We start from the raw sequence: 18,160 nt of genomic DNA, 5'->3' as shown, positions 1-18,160 counted from the left end.
TTATATAAAATTGACTCTTTTTGTTTATTTAGGGTAATAATTAAAAAAAACAGTTGAGTTTTATAGAAATTGTATATTTCTTCGAAGATCAGGGAGCAAATTGCATCTTTTCCCATTATTTTTTTGACCTACTCATGGTAGACATTGTGTCAGGACAACTGGCTTTTGACATATGTCTTAACTCTTAAGTGTTAACCCATTGTTACACAGGCGCCACACATTCACACCTTCTACCGTCGTCACGTCGTTGTTGTTAAAATTAATTAATTACTAATTGATAATTGATTTTGCTTTCTTTTGCCAAAAGAAAAAGTACGAAAAGTTAGTCCAAAATAAGAAAATACGAGTAGTGCTTAGTAGCAGCAGTGATCGTCGGTGAAGAATTTCATCAAAGAAGCGCTTTGGTTCTGGTCTTCCTTCAGCGTTAAATTAACCAAAAAAGGTAACACATTACATCAAATTCCAGAAAGGTAAATTCATCTGTACCGCATTGTGCAAAATCCTAATCCTTTCTGCTATATTTCACTTTCAGTGCCATTATTGCTTCAGCATTACAGTTCATTTGTATTTTTTTTGTTTTGTTTGTGGTGGAGAGCAGAGGCAAGTCAGGGAGAGCACAGAATGTGGAGACTCAAGATCGCTGAAGGAGGAGGAACTTCTTGGCTTAGAACAAACAATGATCATTATGGAAGACAAGTGTGGGAATTCGATCCCAAACTTGGATCTCCTGAGGAATTGTTAGAGATCGAAAATGCTCGTCAAAATTTCTCAAAAAATCGATTCGATAAGAAGCATAGCTCGGATCTGCTTATGCGCATTCAGGTATCTTCCTTTCTTCTGTTTGTTGTTTTGTAGAGTGAAGAATCAGTTATTTTGGTGAGTGTGACGTATTTCTTCATTGTCGAGTTTAGTTTGGAAAGGAAAATCCGTTGGGTGCGGTATTGCCTCAAGTGAAACTGAATGACACGCAAGACGTTACTGAAGAGGCAGTGACTACTACATTGAAAAGGGCTTTGAATTTCTATTCCACGATTCAGGCTTATGATGGACATTGGCCTGGGGATTATGGTGGTCCTATGTTTCTCATGCCTGGCTTGGTAAATGTTGCTCTTCGTGAATGTCTTAATGAGTTTCATTGCATTTGCTTCTTGATGGAGTATACTGCTTGTAATGTGTTATCAATTTACTGGCATGAGTTTGTTCGCGGGAAAGAATGGAATTCTTGAACCTTTTTTTTTTTTTTTCTGTTTTTTCTGAATTCAGGTTATAACTCTGTCTGTCACTGGTGCATTGAATGCGGTTTTATCTGAGGAACATAAACGGGAGATGTGCCGTTACCTCTACAATCACCAGGCACGTGTGCTTTTTGTGGCTTATCATTCTTTGGTCTTTCCCTAGTTTTGTTTTTTGACAATTTTTACTGATGATTTCAGTTGTTTAACTGGAGCTTTACTTTTTAACTATCGTTCACACATGGGCCATATGATTTCTCAAAGTAGAAATGTGATTGCAGAATAGAGATGGTGGATGGGGCCTACATATTGAGGGTCCGAGCACCATGTTTGGCAGTGTCTTGAACTATGTTACTTTAAGGTTGCTTGGTGAAGGGGCTAATGATGGAGAGGGAGCCATGGAGAGAGGACGTAACTGGATTCTGGACCATGGTGGTGCTACTGCAATAACATCATGGGGAAAAATGTGGCTCTCAGTTCAGTCCTTACAAGCTAGATCTTGATTATTTAAAAGCAGTTTCAAGTTTTGCCTTTGTCATTTGGCTTTTGTTTGCCTTTTGTTTGATTGTATGCTTAATGGGAGCAGGTGCTTGGAGCATTTGAGTGGTCTGGCAATAATCCACTGCCCCCTGAGATATGGCTTCTCCCTTACTTTCTTCCATTCCATCCAGGTTATTGTCGATTTGCATATCCTTATAGTAAGAATTGTAAATGATCTTCCACAATGTATTGATCTGTATATGAATGGTGCTTAAATGCATCATTAATTCTAGTCAAAGGATTAACTTAAAAAGTACTCTCTGGGAGACGCTAATTCCTGCAGCATCATAGTTCATATATATGTATTTGGCTATTCTATTGTGGATGTAGTTGTAAGCTAATAGTTGAATTGACCAGTCTTATTGAGTTAACATAGCAGAAACCTAGTATTTTGATTAAACAATTGAGTTGTAGGATTGGCCATCTTCACTGCCAAGTCAAACTATAGGAATGGCTAATCTCAAGGACAGACATCTTTGAATGTTGTTGAGGATCAAGTGGCAGTAAAATAAAAAATGTATCCTGTTTGGCTGGATAGTTGGTGCAGAATTCACCTGCTTTTCATAGAATTGAAGTTGAATTCATGAAACGAAGAGGAGTTGCTGATAACTTTGATGAGGAAAGATTGGAAAGCCTGAAATTCTTGAAGAGCCGTTCAGGTAAAAGAAATGACAGAATGGAAGTAAATTAAGGGAGATGGAGATTCAATTAAATATGACTTAATTAAATGAAAGAATCATTAAATTATGATCCAAAAATGCGTTGCATCATGAATGTTGATTTTGTAGGAGGTCGATCTTTTTTTGGAAAAAATAGCAAAAATCATGAGATGTGTGAATCTATGGAAGATAGGGAAGTAGTATGCCTGGTTCACTAGTTTCCACCTCTGCAGGATCCAGTCTTGCTCATAGTAAGAGTTTGATCTTGGCTAGTTTGGCTTAGAAATATACTAGCTACAGCATTAATTTGAACAAGTAGAATGTTGTTCTAGTAAGCTGAGCTAGCATCTTATGGTAGGCAATCCTTATTGTAGAAGCAGTACTAGTTCCAGGGAAACAGTTAGTTATTTATGAGAAGCAAGTATATACCTTGATCTTAAGAGGCTACTTAATATTTCAGACTTTTCATTTGGTATTTTCGACGAAAGTTGGTTATGGCAGGCAATATTAGAGCAATTTTTGGAAATAAGGCTTACAGCTTTTGGGCCGGAGAACTAGTTCTCAGCCATGCTTGGGATAAACTGGCTTATCTTTAGAAGTTGGAGTTTTTGATTGAAACGTTATGGGATAGGGTGGCTTTGGATCCTCTTTAGGGGGCTTTTTGGGACTTTTAACGAAAAAGGAGTCTCAATGCAATTGCAGGGTGTTGCTTCATTAATTTTGTTTACGAGTGCTGGTCTTGTTTCTCTTTGATGAGGATATCTTATCCAAAATGTTGATCTCTTCTTCCTTCATTAATAATATATTCTTATATCTATCTGAAAGAAAATATAATGTGCTAATTCCATTCTGTGCAGTTCTGTTCGCTTGCCTGAATAGTTAATTAAAATTTTGAATTTTTATACGCAAATTTTCATACAATGTAGCCTTAGCATGACAGCTCCTTTTGGTTATCAAATTCAATGAACAGAAAAGGAAAAAAAGTGAAGCAAATGCATTCTTAACTTGGCCCGTTTAATTTGCATATTTATTGGGCTTCTCTTGTCTTCTACTGTCAGATAATTGCGAGAAGCATGCATCATTATCTTCAACTAAGATTTGAGACAAATGGTTCTTGACTAATATCTTTGTCATCCATCTGATGTATGACAGTTCGTCTCTAGTAATTTTCTAAGGTTTTGAAATGCTTTATGGTTGAACTTCTATTTTTTCCTTTCCTTTTTTTTTTTTTTTTTTTTTGTACAAATGAGAATGAAAAACTCTTTGCAGGGAGGATGTGGTGTCACTGCCGGATGGTTTATCTGCCTATGTCATATTTATATGGGAAGAGGTTTGTTGGCCCAATCACACCAACAGTTTTATCTTTGAGAAAGGAACTGTTTACTCTCCCATATCATGAAATAGATTGGAATCATGCTCGCAACCACTGTGCAAAGGTTTGTACTTTAGTATCTAAATCCTATCAAAGCACTGGTGCAACTAGTTTACATTCTTGTTTTTTCCCTTTTACATCGCTTTGCACTTTGGCCTTAGATAATTTAAGTGACCCTTAAAATTTTATACGGAATGTTTAGGCGATGCTTGTAAGGTGAATTATGTAACTGATTGTGACATTTGTTTGCTCTGCTACACATCTAACATATAAAATAATGCTAAGGATGTCAATAAATTCTGCAACCAGGGAATGGGAGATTACATGTGACTAGTAAAACACACAACTTAATATAAGCATCCACACGGTAAACTCTCAAAATGCTTAAGTAGGATGGGTAATATGTAAAGGAATTGTAGTAATCCTTTAATAAAAAGGTAATTAAGGTGTGATTTGATTTACTTTTGTTTACAGTTTCCATAGCTTGTCTTGCAACCAGGATCCTAACATCCTTTTGGTGTTCTTAGCTGTTTTTCCTTTGGTTGTATATCCATGGAGAATATCTCATCGTCTTTTATGTAGATTTTCTTTCTTCTTTAATTCCATTTTTCTTAATCCAAAGGAAGAAAAAACTGTAAAGAGAGTAGTTAGTATGATAAAAGCATACTGTTTTTGTTTCTCTTTGACATGAAATTATGTTGTGCACCGAAGGGAGATTCAGCATTTGAATTACTGGATTCCGTTTATGTTTGTTCAACCAACATTAACTTGATACTTTTTTTTTTTTTTTTTGCAGGAAGACTTGTATTATCCGCATCCCTTGGTGCAAGATGTTCTCTGGGGAGTTCTTCATAAAATTGTTGAGCCTATTCTAATGCATTGGCCAGCGAAAAAGTTGAGAGAAAAGGCTCTCTCTACTGCCATTGAGCACATACACTATGAAGATGAAAACACTCGTTACATATGCATAGGGCCTGTAAACAAGGTTTGAATTTCAGGTGTCTAGCATTGCTAATTTTTGTCAAAAGCTTGCTTGCATTTAACTTTAAATTATGGGCATAATTGATCATTTGGAAGGATACATCTATTTGCTCTAAATTTTGATCAATTTGCTTCTTTTAACGCTTTCTTAGATGCCTCCTTTGGGTTAATTTTCATTTTATTTTTTATTTTTGGCTTATTTGTATATTTCCTGATGTGAAATAATTGGTCAGTATTCAGCTATTTAGATGGTAATGTGATTACTCAAGCTGCATTAGGGTGATGACATGTGCCATTTTCTTTTATCTTGGTATACAGGTGTTAAATATGCTCTGCTGTTGGGTGGAAGACCCAAACTCAGAAGCTTTCAAGCTGCATCTTCCGAGAATATATGATTATCTCTGGCTTGCTGAAGATGGAATGAAAATGCAGGTCTCAAATATTTACCAACAACTAATAAATAGTATGCTTCATAGGCACTGTATGTGGGGAGTTTCATGTTTTTTAGGAATGCTGAAAGAAAAGTTGATCACTGATATAGTTTTAGTTGACATACATTCACAGAATGGTGGCTTTTTCTACCTTGTAATATGTATCATTAACTGAAATCTACAGTTGCTATGATGCATGAAGCTATTTTGAGGTTTTTTGGGTTATTGTGTCTGTATATCTGTTTTTTTTTTTTTTTTGTTTTTAGCTTTTTGCACTTTGGTATCAAGGTTATCACTTTGGTGGAAATAATAAATTTGTTGCAGGGTTATAATGGTAGTCAATTGTGGGACACAGCTTTTGCAATTCAAGCTATCCTCTCAACTAATCTGGTTGAGGACTATGGTCCAACTTTGAGAAAAGCACACATATACTTAAAAAAATCACAGGTGTTCTTTTACCCACTCATAATGATTGGTATTTCTTGTTGAAGATTATATTTTGTATTGTCTTTTAATTCTTGAAAGTTTAACCTTGTTGATCCATTTTTCTTTTTGAAGGTTTTGGAAAATTGTCCTGGAGATCTTAATTTTTGGTATCGTCACATTTCAAAAGGAGCGTGGCCTTTTTCAACAGCAGATCATGGATGGCCTATCTCAGATTGTACAGCAGAGGGACTAAAAGTAATGGTTCCTTAAATTAGAAGAGCTCCCTTCACTTAAATTTCCCGATTACTAACAAACATTTTTTTATCCAGGCTGCTCTCTTATTGTCAAAAATTCCCTCAGAGATTGTTGGGGAAGGAGTAGATGCAAACCACTTATATGATGCAGTGAATGTTATTCTCTCATTGCAGGTATCTCATGCTTTGGTTTTCTGAAGGTGATAAACTATATCAGTTAGCTGATAGAAGTCTCTCTCTCTCAGTGGCTTTCTGGGTTAATAAGTGAAGATGCAGATTGTGTATTCAAAAGTTTCTGGCAAGTTTAGATATAGATATCAGAGTACTACTTGAACAAATTTGAAACTCCATAATGGTCATTTTTTTATTCAGTAAATTATTATAAAACCCTTCTGGTTTACCATAGTTAGTGCATTACTCCCTACTGTTTTTAAGATTAGTTTTTTCAGTTCCTCAATGATCAACAATCTAGTCCTGATTTTTAAAATTGGAAACTTAGTCCCCAAGTTATTATATCATGAAACGATTCAGTCCCTCAAAGTCTTGGACTTCTCATTTATGTTTTACTCAGGGATTAAAGTGTTAATTTTGAAACAACAGGGATTAAAATGCTAAGTATGATAAATCACAATGGTGTTATAGTAATTTATCCTTAGATTGAGTATCTAGACTAGGAGAAAAATACGCATTGCAAAAGTAATAATGATTACTTTTGTTGAAGAAGGGAAGATTCGAACAATCTCTTTAGGGAAGAGGTCTAGATATCAACGTTATTATTTCTTGGCCATAATATTAAGATGATAGACAGTTTGGCTAGTAAACTGTTGTTAGAGTCCAAGGTGCAAAGGGTTCTAGAGCAGAATGTTCTCTGTTTTCCTGTCATATCTTTATTAAGCAGTTTCAATTAATGATATGTTTCCCCTTGCAATTTGTAGAATGACAGTGGTGGCTTTGCTACATATGAGCTCACAAGATCTTACAATTGGCTGGAGGTAATATCTATATCAAGTGTTTCTTGCGTTGGCTGTCTTACTTGATTTATGTTTTAATTCTGCATTTTTCATGGAATTGTTTTAGGTATGGGCTCCAATAAAAACCCATTCTATAATAATCTCTAGTGTGCATTAGGTTTAGTGTTAAAACACAGGTGCCCTCATTCTTTGACCTTCTTACATGGGAAAAATTTGTTCATTTTTTTGATAAAGGAAATTACTCTGCTTATTTATTGGCCTTTTTCTACTCCATGGGACTTGTGTACATGTTTTTCACTCCACTTATGATAATTTATTAGAAATCTAAGTTTTTACATTGTTAGGAGCAGTATAAAAGATGAAGATTGTTTGTCTGGTACTCCTCTTATGCTTTGAAGTCAATTATCAAAGTGGAATTTGATTACATGTTTGAGGTCAATGATTGTGAATGGGTATGAGTAAGCCTTGTGCTGTCAATGATAAATTTACATCTACGGTTGTGCACAAGCTGAGTTCTTAGCTGTTCAGGCTCTGTTTGGTCATTTCTTTGTCAGTACTCAGTAGTAGATTTGCATCTGCAATTGTTCACAAGCTGAGTTCTTAGCTATCCAGGTTCTGTTTGGTCATTCCTTTGCAAGCTTGAGTTGGTTGAATCTCAAGAAGCCTCATCTGACCTCAGCTTGGTTCAATTTGACCAGTTAAATCAAACACTAAAGCTACTGCTCGAATGATCATGGACTTAAAAGTCTTAAACTAATTTTCTAATGCTTCACAACCACCAACCACTTAAACTAATTTTCTAATGCTTCACATCCATCAACCAAATGTATTGGGCATAATAAGGGATGCCTGCACACAAAAGGCACATGAGAGGAGGAGCTCTTCGAACAAAAAGGAAGGCTTCACTACTTCTCTCTGCTAATATTGGAAAACCCACATTGTCAGCCGCTTTCTTTTTTTTTTGCTTAGATTATTTCAAAGACGAATGATTTTCAATGTGATGAGAACTGAGAAATTGTATTTCTGTCTTTCATCAATGAAAGATACAAGTTTATATACAAGTAAATTCCTAGACTATTTAGGTAAATCCTAGTCTGTTTATGAAGATCCCTAAGATCTGCTACATACATAATTTATATTGACTTTCCTTAACACTCATATCTTTTCTTTTGATTTATTTTAGACAAATAACCTGTCATCACACAAATTCTGTAATAAAAGTATGATTTTAGACCAACATCTAGGAATACTCATTGTTGCAAAGTCAAATCTAATGGCCTAAAATTAGTAACCAAATGTTCTAACTATGAAAATTAACAATAACTAGAATTGAGCTTGAATAAGCCATTTCATGGGCATAATTATGCTGAGCTTCCATTTTGTGTTGAATTCATCCAATGAATGAGACTAAAATTTGTAGAGAGTTACTTAATTATCTTAATAAATGAACATGGGTGAACTTTTTCTGAGCTCATTCTGAGCTCCTCACTGGACATTCTAGTTCATTTATAGTTCTATGATGATATTGTCTGTTGTTAATTGCATATTTTAGATATTTCGCATTTATTTGTCTATCTATGTTTTACTTTGAAATATATACTATGTAGCAATGATTCCTTTGCATTCATTACTGGCAATTAATTCTATCATTTACTTACTGCCCCATGTTTGTCATTTCAGTTGATCAACCCTGCTGAAACTTTTGGTGACATTGTTATTGATTACCCGTAAGTTATTTGCACATTCAGTCAAATCAATCACTATATTCTTCTATGCATATAATTATTACAATCCACTAACTTATACCATTTCTGTAGTTATGTGGAATGTACTTCAGCTGCGATTCAAGCTTTGATGTCGTTTAGTAAATTGTATCCTGAACATCGGCAAGAAGAAATAGATTGCTGTATCACAAAGGCAACTAAGTTCATTGAAAATATACAGGCAGCAGATGGCTCATGGTTTACTCCTCTTTCTTTAAGAAATTTTATTTGGATGACCTACGGATCAAAATTTCTTAATTTGATAGTTTTTATGGTATCTAGCTGTATTATTTCAATTGCTTTGATTGAAACTCCATTTGATTTTAGACTATCTCTAAAATATGAAACTAATGAACAGGTATGGTTCATGGGGTGTTTGCTTCACCTATGGTACATGGTTTGGCATAAAAGGGTTGGTGGCTGCTGGAAGGAACTTCAATAATTGCTCTAGTATTCGTAGAGCTTGTGAATTTCTGCTGTCTAAACAGCGCCCTTCTGGTGGCTGGGGAGAGAGTTATCTCTCATGTGAAAAAAAGGTAAATTAATGCTTTCTAAAATATTTTTTTATTATGTATATATCTTTCTTGAGGGCATGTGCTCATTAGTGTGGATGTGATGTAATCTTCAGTTATCTTATGAATTTGAAATTCATTAGTATATTTTCTAATGGCTTGAAAAGGATATGCACTGTGTGCTTGCTTTGAGAATGCTGTGAAGGTTCTCATAGAGGAAGAAAAAAGAATGACATTGCAGATCATTAAAATTGACAAAAGTGAAGTCCAAAGATGGGAGTAGGGAAAGTAAAAGTGAACGGATAACAGTGGCTAAACAATCTTGAAAGAATCCCTTAATTACGAAGGATGAAATTGGTTGAGAAAATAAGCTATAACAGTTGCCTTCCGTCCATAAAGGAAGGATAATTTAAATAAACTCCTGAAACTAGTGTTGGCAGCAGTCAACAAATTGCATTTTAGGTGAGAGTGCCTACATGCAGGTTGTGTTAAATATGCTTTCCTGAAAAAATTCAAAAAATATGTACAATCTTGAACAAGAACCCCTTAACCACAAAGGATTAAGTTGGTTGAGAAAATAAGCTACAACAGTTGCCTTGTGTCCATAAAGAAAGGAAAAGTTAAATAAACTTCTGAAACTAGTGTCACCAGCAGTCAACAAATTGCATTTTAGCTACATGCGGTTTGTGTTAACTATATAGATGTTCCTTTGTTGAAAAATTCAGTAGCATCACAAGATTATTAAACATTTCAAAGAAGTTATACTAGGTGCATTGACATACCACAGCTAGGGAAAACTTAAAAATTTTGGGAGAATAGGGTTAGGGTTTGTAGAAATCAGATATGGTTACTTTCTCATAAAAATTTTATCCACAAACAAATTATTTCTGCAAACGAACTGAGCCTTAATAAGCTCTTTGGTTCTCTCCTTTGCAAAATTGGACAGTTTATTCCTTAATTGTAGAAAGGTTGAAAAAGCAAAAATTTTTGTTATATGAGAGAGCCACATGTTCATTATTTAATGAAACTCAAGAACTGAAGTGTTTGATTTTGAGAATGGGTTGGCAAAACATGAGGATTTTTTTTGTGGTTAAGGGACCCTACCTTTTTTTTTTTTTTAAGATAAAAAAGAATGGCTCGACATGCATGTCCACGAACAAATTTGGGAAATAATTATCTTGTTAGCTTTGAACCTTGTCAGAGTGAGATACCATTATTAAAAGAACATTCTTCATGTTCAAGGTCCTTTTCCTATTCTCATTTCTCATTTCATTTTTTCTTTAATGTTTGTCTGTTTTTATCATTTACAGGTTTATTCCCATCTTGAAGGCGGCAAGTCTCATGTGGTAAATACTGCTTGGGCTATGTTGAGTCTTATTGATGCTGGGCAGGTACATATAAAGTTTTACTGCTTTGATATGTATGAACTTGATATGTTGAGTGCGCAATTCATTTGCTCTTTTCCTTGACAACAATTTCACTTGCAGTATATAGCACTAGCTTTTTTTGCTCAGATGTTGCACGATCTATTCATATCTTATAATATTGATTTTCATTAGGTTAAAAATGTAACATTTGCAAGGGTCAATTACATAACATATTGCATTGATTATATATAGTACATTTTTTAATTTAATAAAAATAATAAAATTTTCAATTATGTACAATGAATACATAGGCAATTGACACCTTAAAACCCTATCATTTTCACCTAAACTGTGGAATGGGGGTAGGAAAGAATTATATTTAAATTATCTATATAATTTGATATGCTAAATGAATTTGAAAGCAATAAGATTTTCAAGAATCATTTATTTTATAACCAAGTAATAAATAAATCTTCCTCAGATATCAATAATATATTTCATATTAACGTCATCACCATAAGTGTTTTTTTTAAACCATCTATATGAAATTGAAAAATTGCTCAAAAGAAATAAAAATCTTCATGCTCATATAGAATGTTTTATATTGCATGCTGTGGTAATCACAGTTCAACTTGTTCCGTACCAAAATTTTCTTTTGTCTTTTCTTTGAAATAATATTTGCATTGGTGCACTGAAATGTTGAGCAGGCTGAACGAGATCCAATACCTTTGCACCGAGCAGCACGATATTTAATAAATGCTCAAATGGAGAACGGAGATTTTCCACAGCAGGTAATTTTGCAATATATAATGTGGTGTTTATATTGTGACTTGGGCGGGTAATTAATTGGGTGATCTACATTCTGAAGTGATCTACATTCTGAATTGATAATTAAACATATAGAGTATAAGATGCGTGTTTTATTTTTTATTTCATGACAAACTTTTTGTGGAAAATTATATTGCAGAACTATATGAAGTATCAGTTTTATTTTTTTTTTCCATCTACTGGCAAAATTTTGTAGTAGGTTTGCCCTTTGCCTGTGATATTGATTTACTCATAAGTTGAAAAGAAGATGTTCATATCACATGTAATTATAATAGCTAATCATTCTTGCTTGTCTCTTGGTTTGATTAGTTCAACCTTTCGACCATTTAAGCTTGATAATCTGTAAGTGTCTAATCGAGTTGTTTGTTAAAGAAATTTCTAACCTGTTGGAAAATTTTTAAGAATGAAGGCTGTTAAGATTTGAACACAGTAACACTCACAGGTAGATGCATGATATAGTGAGAGATCACGTTGCTGCACTTCAAAAACTCAGTTTATCGCCTTAGTAGTTTTTAATTTTTGGCTCTTAATTGTTAAGGGGCAGTTTTGTATTGTAAAGTTATTCTAGGGTTAAATAACAATTGATGCAATTAGCTGGAAATGACTAGCAAAAGTCATTGGATTTTTTCCTGTGTGTGTGTCCTGAGTTTGTTAAAGTGGTCATTGCTGGCAGTGGCTGCTGCCTTTTGGGTGCTTGAGTAAAAACAATGATTTGAATTTGGTTTGTCCAAGCTTCCCTCATTGCCTACTTTTACTTCTCCAACCTATTCATTTGCATAACACTTTTTTTTTCCCCCAGGAAATTATGGGTGTTTTCAATAAGAATTGTATGATAACTTATGCGGCTTACAGAGATATTTTCCCCATATGGGCATTGGGAGAGTACCGCTGCCGGGTGTTGCAGGCTTTGTAAGTAAAGAATGGAATGTAACTTTAGGTTTATTTTTAAACAATTACAGGAATTGAGCTGACATTGTAAGGAGAAATGGTAATGCAAAATCATTAGTGTTTATTTATTTATTTATTTTATTATTAATTAAATCTTTAATGGGAATTAATTTATTAGTTCCATGTGGTTGCATTTTAGCAAGTGCAAGGAATGAACATTTCATTTCCAAAGATGGAATGTTAAAAAGGACACGAATATAGCAAATCCCCTAAAAATGATGGTTTGGCGGTGTGGAAAAGTACTTGGATATATCTACTAGGGTAGTAATCTATTGGCAGGTTTAGGAGTTTAAGATATTGGCAACCAACCCTCTTGTTCGGTAAGAATTTTATTCGAGTATTCAAATAACTAGTAAATGTGTTGATAAGCTGTATTAGCTGCTGGTTGAATTTGTATTTATATTATATTTGGATCCTTAAATAATTGCAAATGTGTTTTATTCATATGACGTGGAATGGAACCAAGGTGTGATGATAATTTCATCTCATCCGAGGGATGATGTTGTAACACATTCGAGTTGAAATTCCAGCTTAACCACTCAAAGAGGGAAGGAAATAGGCTCATAAGCTAATATTCCATCCGGAGGCATGAATTATTTGGTGCAAATGGAGTAGCTCATGAATTTGGGAATGACACTTTGATGCGGCGAAAACAATGATTTTGTCGCATCATATATGTCCAGGGTTTAAATATTGGAAGTGTTGAACAGGTTGCAAAACTTATGCTTTGACGCGATTAGGAAATGACAATTTGGGTCTAGAACCCTCTGAACTGAATGGTGTGACAGTAAGTTCATTTCATTTGAGTGGTAATGTCAAAACATAGTAGAGCCGGAGTTCAGGCTTTAAGGCTCAAAATGAAAAGATATAGACCCACAAGCAAATAACCAATCCAAAGTGGCACGAATTTTTGTCTGCAAATATAATAATAGCTCACGACTTTTTAGAGAAGACCGCCAAATTGGGAAAGGAATGTTTTATCGCATCATATATGTTACTGTTTTGACTGTTAAAAGCATAGAATTGGTCGCAAAACATACTTGTTCAAGTGCTCGCTAAGAGTGGGAGGATTCAGAAAACTGAAGGTTATAGCTCATGAGTGGGAGGATTCAAAAACTACAGGCTATACTGTCGTGGTTAGCCCAGCATGCATATCTCGCCAGCTCGCTGCGTCATTAGGTATTACATATGCCATATGAATTCATGCGCAAAATCGATGCAATTTCGAAAGCATTCGGTAGTTTTGGCCTAATATTTCTCTGTCTGTTGCTTGGCATGTCATTTCAAGGCTATAATATTTCGTCTAAGATACGTAAGAAGCATTGAAATCATTTTCGGGTCATTCCGTGCCTAAGTTTTTGTTCCCAAAAATCCAAAGGTATACCCTTTGGTCTAAGAAGCCTTATATAAATGAAGGTCTGTTCCGGAGCCGATATCATGTGTACACTTGACTGGTAGCTCGTATAGGGTCTTTTAGGTGATAGTTTTAGGTCTCGTGGTCAGCTCGACATGCCTATCTCACTTGCTCGATGTCTCATTAAGAAATGATACGCCATATAAATTCATGCGCAAAATAGGTGCCACTCTAGAAGCATTCGGCAGTTCTGACCCAATATCTCTTTGTCTGTTGCTTGGCACGCAATTTTGAAGCCATGATCTTTCATCTAAGACCTGTAAGAAGTAATGAAATCATTTTTAGTCATTCAATGCTAGAGCTTTCGAGCCAAAAAAACCAAAGGTTTACCCCTTTCGTGTAAGAACCCTGGTACGATGGCGTGTTCCAGAGTCGATATTGTCTGTATGCCTAACAGACAGCTCATATGGGGTCTTCTAGGTGATAGTCTGGGGTCTCATGGTCTGCCCAACATACTAATCTGACCTGCTCAGTGTGTCATTGAGAATTGCATTCGCCATATCAATTCATACGTAAAATTAGTGCCGCCACGAAAGCATTCGACACTTTTTGCACAATATCTCTCTGTTTGCTACCTGACATGTCATTTTGAGGCCATGATATTTTGTCTAAGACTTGTAAAAAGCATTGGAGTCATTTTGGGGCATTCGGTGCCGGAGCTTCCGAGCCCAAAAATCCAAAGGTATACCCATTTGGTCTAAGAAGCCCTATATGAAGGCCTGTTCCAGAGCCGATATCGTGTGTACACCTGACCTGCAACTCGTATAGGGTCTTACAAACGATAATTTAGGGTCTCATGGTCAGCCTCACATGTTTATCTTGCTTGCTTGATGCGTCATTAAGAATTACATACGCCATATAAATTTATGCGCAAAATCAGTGCAACTCCGGAAGCATTCGGCAGTTTTGGCCCAATATCTCTCTGTCTATTCTTGACACACCATTTCGAGACCATTATATTTCATTTAAGACTTGTAGAAAGCATTGAAATCATTTTTGGGCAATTTCATGCCGGAGCTTCTGGTCCTAAAAAACTGAAGGCATACCCCTTTGGTATAAGAAGCCCTATAAGAAGGCCTGTTCCGGAGCCGATATCATCTGTACGTCTAACGGACAACATGTATAGGGCCTTTTAGATGATAGTTTAGGGTCTCATGGTTGGCTCGGCATGCCTATCTTGCTTGCTCAATGCATAATTAAGAATTGCATATGCCATATAAATTCATGCGCAAAATCAGCGCCACTCCAGAAGCATTCGTCAGTTTTTTGCCCAATATCTCTCTATCTGTTGCTTGGCACACCATTTTGAGACTATAATATTTTGTCTAAGACATGTAAGAAGCATTAAAATCATTTTTGAGCCATTTCGTGTAGTAGCTTCCAGGCCCAAAAATCCGATGGTATACCCATTTGGTCTAAGAAGCCATGTTCCAGAGCCGATATCATCTGTACGCCTGACGGGCAGCTTGTATAGATTAGGGTCTTGTGGTCAACCTAACATGCATATCTCGCCTGCTTGCTGCGTCATTAGAAATTGCATACGTCATATAAATTCATGCGCAAAATCGATGCAACTCCGGAAGCATTCGACTGTTTTGGGCCAATATCTCTTTGTTTATTGCTTGACACATCATTTTGAGATAATAATATTTAAGCTCATACCTGTAAGAAGCATTGAAACCATTTTCGGATGATTCTATGCCCGAGCATCCGTGCCCAAAAATCCAAAGCTATACCTCTTTGGTCTAAGAAACCCTATATAAAGGGCTATTCCAGAGCCGATATCGTGTGTACGCCTAACTAACAGCTCATATATGGTCTTATAGGTGTTAGTTTGGGGTCTCATGGTCAATCTGACATGCCTATCTCGTTAGCTTGTTGTGTCATTAAGAATTGCATATACCATATAAATTCATGCGCAAAATCGGTGCCACTCTGGAAGCATTTGGTAAATTTTGTCAAATATATCTCTGTCTGTCGCTTGGCATGCCATTTGAGGCTACAATATTTTGTCTAAGATATATAGAAAACATTGAAATTATTTTCGGGCCATTCGGTGCCAGAGCTTCTAGGCCCAAAAATCAAAAGTTATACCCTTTTGGTCTAAGAAGCCCTGTATGGAGGTTTTTCTATGAGCCAATATCGTGTGTACGCCTGATGGAAAGCTCGTATAAGTCTAGACGATAGTTTGGGGTGTCATGGTTAGCCCGGCATGCATATCTTGCCAGCTCGCTGCATCATTAGGAATTGCATATGCCATAAAAAGTCATACGCAAACTAGAGCCACTCTGTAAGGATTCGATAGTTCGATAGTTTTTATCCAATATATCTCTGTTTGATGCTTGGCACACCATTTTGAGGCCGTAATATTTCATCTAAGACATGTAGAAAGCATTAAAATTATTTTTGGGTCATTCAATGCTGGAGCTTTCAGGCCCAAAAATCAAAAGGTATACCCCTTTGGTCTAAGAAGCCCTGTACGAAGGCTTTTTTCGGAGCCGATATCGTGTGTACGCCTGACCGACAGCTCGTATAGGTTCTTCTAGGTGATAGTTTTTGATCTCATGATCAGTTCGCATGCTTATCTTGCCTACTCGATGTGTCATTAAGAGATGCATATGCTATATAAATTCATTCGCAAAATCGTTGCCACTCCGGAAGCATTCAATAGTTTTGGCCCAATATCTCTATGTCTGTTGCTTGGCATGACATTTTGAAGCCATAATATTTCTTCCAAGACCTGTCAGAAGCATAGAAATTATTTTCGGGCACTTCATGTCAGGCTTCTGGGCCCAAAAATCCAAACGTATACCGCTTTAGTCTAAGAAGCCCTTTATAAATGCATGTTCCAAAGCAAATATCATCAGTACACCTGACAAGCAGCTCGTATATGGCTTCTAGGCAATATTTTGGTATGTCATGGTTAGCCCGGCATGCCTATCTCGCCTACTTGATGCGTCATTAAGAATTGCATACGCCATATATTCATGCGCATAATCGGCGCTACTCAGAAAGCATCTGGCAGTTTTGGCTTAATATTTCTCTGTCAGTTGCTTGGTATGTCATTTCAAGGCAATAATATTCTTTTAAGACCTACAGGAAGCATTGAAATCATTTTCGGGCTATTCTGTGCCAGAGCTTCTGTCCACAAAAATCCAAAGGTATACCCCTTTGGTCTAAGAAGCCTTGTATGAAGGCCTATTCCTGAGTCGATATCGTGTGTACGCCTGACCTATGGCCTGTATGGGGTCTTTTAGGTGATATTTTTGGGCCTTATGGTTAGCTTGCCATGCCTATCTCGCCTACTCGATGAGTCATTAGGAATTGCATACGCCATATAAATTCATGCACAAAATCGATGCCACTCCGAAAGCATTCGACAGTTTTGGCCCAATATCTCTGTGTCAGTTGCTTGCCAAATCTTTTCGAGGCTATAATATTTTGTCTATAACCTATAGGAAGCATTAAAATCATTTTTGGGTCATTTCATATCGAGCTTCCGTCCCCATAAATCCAAAGGTATATCCCTTTGGTCTAAGAAGCCCTAATATGAAGGCCTGTTCCGAAGCAGATATCATGTGTGCCCCTGACCAGCAGCTCGTATAGGGTCTTACAAGTAATAATTTGGCTCTTATGGTCATCCCCGCATGCTTAACTTGCCTACTCGATACGTGATTAAGAGATGCATATGCCATATAAATTCATGCGCAAAATCCGTGCCACTCCGGAAGCATTCGACAGTTTTGGCCAAATATCTCTCTATCAGTTGCTTGACACATCATTTTGAGGCAATAATATTTCTTCTAAGACCTATAGGAAGCATTAAAATCATTTTTGGGCTATCTGTGCCAGAGCTTCCATCCCTAAAAATCTAAAGGTATACCCTTTGGTCTAAGAAGCCGTGTACGAATGACTGTTTTGGAGCAAATATCGTGTGTATGCCTGATCTGCAACTCATATAGTTTTGGGTCTCATCATTAGCCTGCCATGCCTATCTTGCCTACTCGATGAGTCATTAGGAATTGCATACGCCATATAAATTTATGCGCAAAATCGGTGCTACTCTGGAAGCACTCGACAATTTTGGCCTAATATCTCTGTGTCAGCTGCTTGCCACATCTTTTCAAGGCCATAATATTTTGTCTATAACATGTAAGAAGCATTAAAATCATTTCGATTCATTCTGTGTCAGAGCTTCTGTCTCCTGAAATCCAAAGGTATACCCCTTTGATCTAAGAAGCCCTAATATGAAGGCCTCCTCCAAAGCCGATATCATATGTATGCCTAACCAGCAGCTCGTATAGGTCTTACAAGTGATAGTTTTGGGTCTCATGGTCACCCCCGCATGCTTATCTTGCCTGTTCGATGCGTGATTAAGAGATGCATATGCCATATAAATTCATGTGCAAAATTGGTTCCACTCAGGAAGCATTCGACAGTTTTGGACCAATATCTCTCTGTT

General features: G+C 36.3%; 1 protein-coding gene across 2 annotated transcripts; it reads left to right on the top strand.

The window, feature by feature from the left end:
• Positions 1–263: 263 nt before the first annotated feature.
• LOC149493940 (cycloartenol synthase) lies at positions 264–12,352 on the top strand. Of its 2 annotated transcripts, none has more exons than XM_089726103.1 (19): positions 264–442; positions 599–822; positions 912–1,097; positions 1,264–1,353; positions 1,514–1,708; positions 1,819–1,903; positions 3,701–3,867; positions 4,600–4,788; positions 5,103–5,216; positions 5,540–5,662; positions 5,774–5,896; positions 5,971–6,069; positions 6,831–6,887; positions 8,547–8,593; positions 8,684–8,827; positions 8,988–9,165; positions 10,452–10,532; positions 11,216–11,299; positions 12,136–12,352. In XM_089726103.1, the coding sequence occupies exons 2-19, from the start codon at positions 622–624 to the stop codon at positions 12,247–12,249; spliced, it is 2,277 nt and encodes a 758-aa protein (XP_089582229.1). In that variant the 5' UTR covers positions 264–442; positions 599–621; the 3' UTR covers positions 12,250–12,352. The 2 variants fall into 2 exon arrangements, with proteins under 2 accessions (XP_089582229.1, XP_089582228.1); XM_089726102.1 differs by having other exon boundaries at positions 264–470.
• Positions 12,353–18,160: the final 5,808 nt, after the last annotated feature.

This window comes from Jatropha curcas, chromosome 9 (genome assembly GCF_041381405.1).
Source record: "Jatropha curcas cultivar XTBG-Jc1 chromosome 9, XTBG_Jcur_1.0, whole genome shotgun sequence".
NCBI classification, from domain to species: Eukaryota; Viridiplantae; Streptophyta; class Magnoliopsida; order Malpighiales; family Euphorbiaceae; genus Jatropha; species Jatropha curcas.
This window is presented reverse-complemented; position numbering and strand designations above follow the sequence as displayed.

What these genes read in the sequence shown, in the direction of transcription:
- LOC149493940 (XM_089726103.1), top strand. Translation starts at nt 622, where the DNA reads ATGTGGAGACTCAAGATCGCTGAAGGAGGAGGAACTTCTTGGCTTAGA. An exon ending in TGTTTCTCATGCCTGGCTTG is followed by an intron (nt 1,098 to 1,263) that starts GTAAATGTTGCT and finishes TTCTGAATTCAG; the next exon opens with GTTATAACTCTGTCTGTCAC. An exon ending in ATCTCTCATGTGAAAAAAAG is followed by an intron (nt 9,166 to 10,451) that starts GTAAATTAATGC and finishes TATCATTTACAG; the next exon opens with GTTTATTCCCATCTTGAAGG.